At 44.6% G+C, this 1,138-nt stretch overlaps 1 protein-coding gene across 1 annotated transcript in view; it reads right to left on the bottom strand.

The window, feature by feature from the left end:
• Positions 1–1,138, bottom strand: part of LOC101646855 (calcium-binding mitochondrial carrier protein SCaMC-1-like) — a 61,796-nt gene that overhangs the window by 32,354 nt on the left and 28,304 nt on the right. Inside the window, 1 exon segment of the mRNA XM_013003885.2 lies at positions 312–470. Within this exon segment, the coding sequence (XP_012859339.1) occupies positions 312–470 (159 nt within the window).

Below are 1,138 nucleotides of genomic sequence, written 5' to 3'. Positions count from 1 at the left end.
CATTAGCAGGCGGCCCTCATGGTGTCTGAGAGTTTGCTGAGAAACAGAGCAAAGGAAGCTATCCCCAAAGCATAATTGGTGGCAGATCAATACATGACAGTTACAGGCAGGGCTGCAGAAGCAGAACAGGACCAGGACTGAGACATTCCCACCACATTACACCCAAGAGCTTGCAAGATTGGCAGAGGGCCTTCAGGATGTGGCTCATCACCATGTGACCCCAGCACTGTGCTCTCCATCAAGGGCACCCTCAGGCCAGATTTTTCTATTTACTTTACATCTTCAACAGGTACGTAAAGCATGCAAAATACCTGCATCATGACTTTCAAACGGTCAAAGGGGGCCGTGCACGTCCGGGAGACTGCACCAGCCATTCCTGCTGCCATCAACCTCCTCCACCAATCTCCAGACCGCTTCTCTTCTTCAGAAAAATCATCTGGAATAGTTACACTCTCCCCTATGTCAATTATCTAATACAGTGGGAGGCAGAGAGAACTGGTCAATAAAGGAAAATATAAACACTCAAAAACAAGTTAAAAGGACAGTATTTTACATAGACCAAGACTTTTTTTCATATCTTAACTCCTGCCAATGAAGACTGACAGTTTCCTGAGCATGTGTACTACACCAAATGATTTCAGTAACACAATCACATAATATCGATTTAATGTAAAACCAATAGAGTTACTTTATAATAAAGTTCTCAAAATCCTCAAACGGTCTAGACTAACCTCTTCTTCCCCACACCCAAAATGCAAACACTAATAGGGCTCATGGCCTTGTCACCCACCACTGTACCTGTGACATAATAAGCCTGTTGGCAGTGAGGTCATTCCAACTCACAGCAACCACAAGTGCTACAGAATGGAACAGTTCCATAGGGTACTCTTGGCTGCAATCTCCACAGAAGCAGATTGACAAGCTTTTCTTCTGCTGCACAGCTGGGTGGGTTTGAACCATTGACCATTAGGTTAATAAATGAATGATGAAGTAGTTAGTTTATTGTGCCAACCTGGCCAATAAACACATGTGCCGATAAACACATGTAGGGTTAATTGAAGGGCAGAGGGATAAATGGCTCGGTGAGCCTCACCTTTCTAGTTCTCGGGTCTCTTGGTTTCTGATGGCCTGAGGACCA

The sequence above is a fragment of the Echinops telfairi genome, unplaced genomic scaffold (assembly GCF_000313985.2).
Source record: "Echinops telfairi isolate 266 unplaced genomic scaffold, ASM31398v2 ScPeMD7_443;HRSCAF=831, whole genome shotgun sequence".
Classification (NCBI taxonomy): domain Eukaryota; kingdom Metazoa; phylum Chordata; class Mammalia; order Afrosoricida; family Tenrecidae; genus Echinops; species Echinops telfairi.
This window is presented reverse-complemented; position numbering and strand designations above follow the sequence as displayed.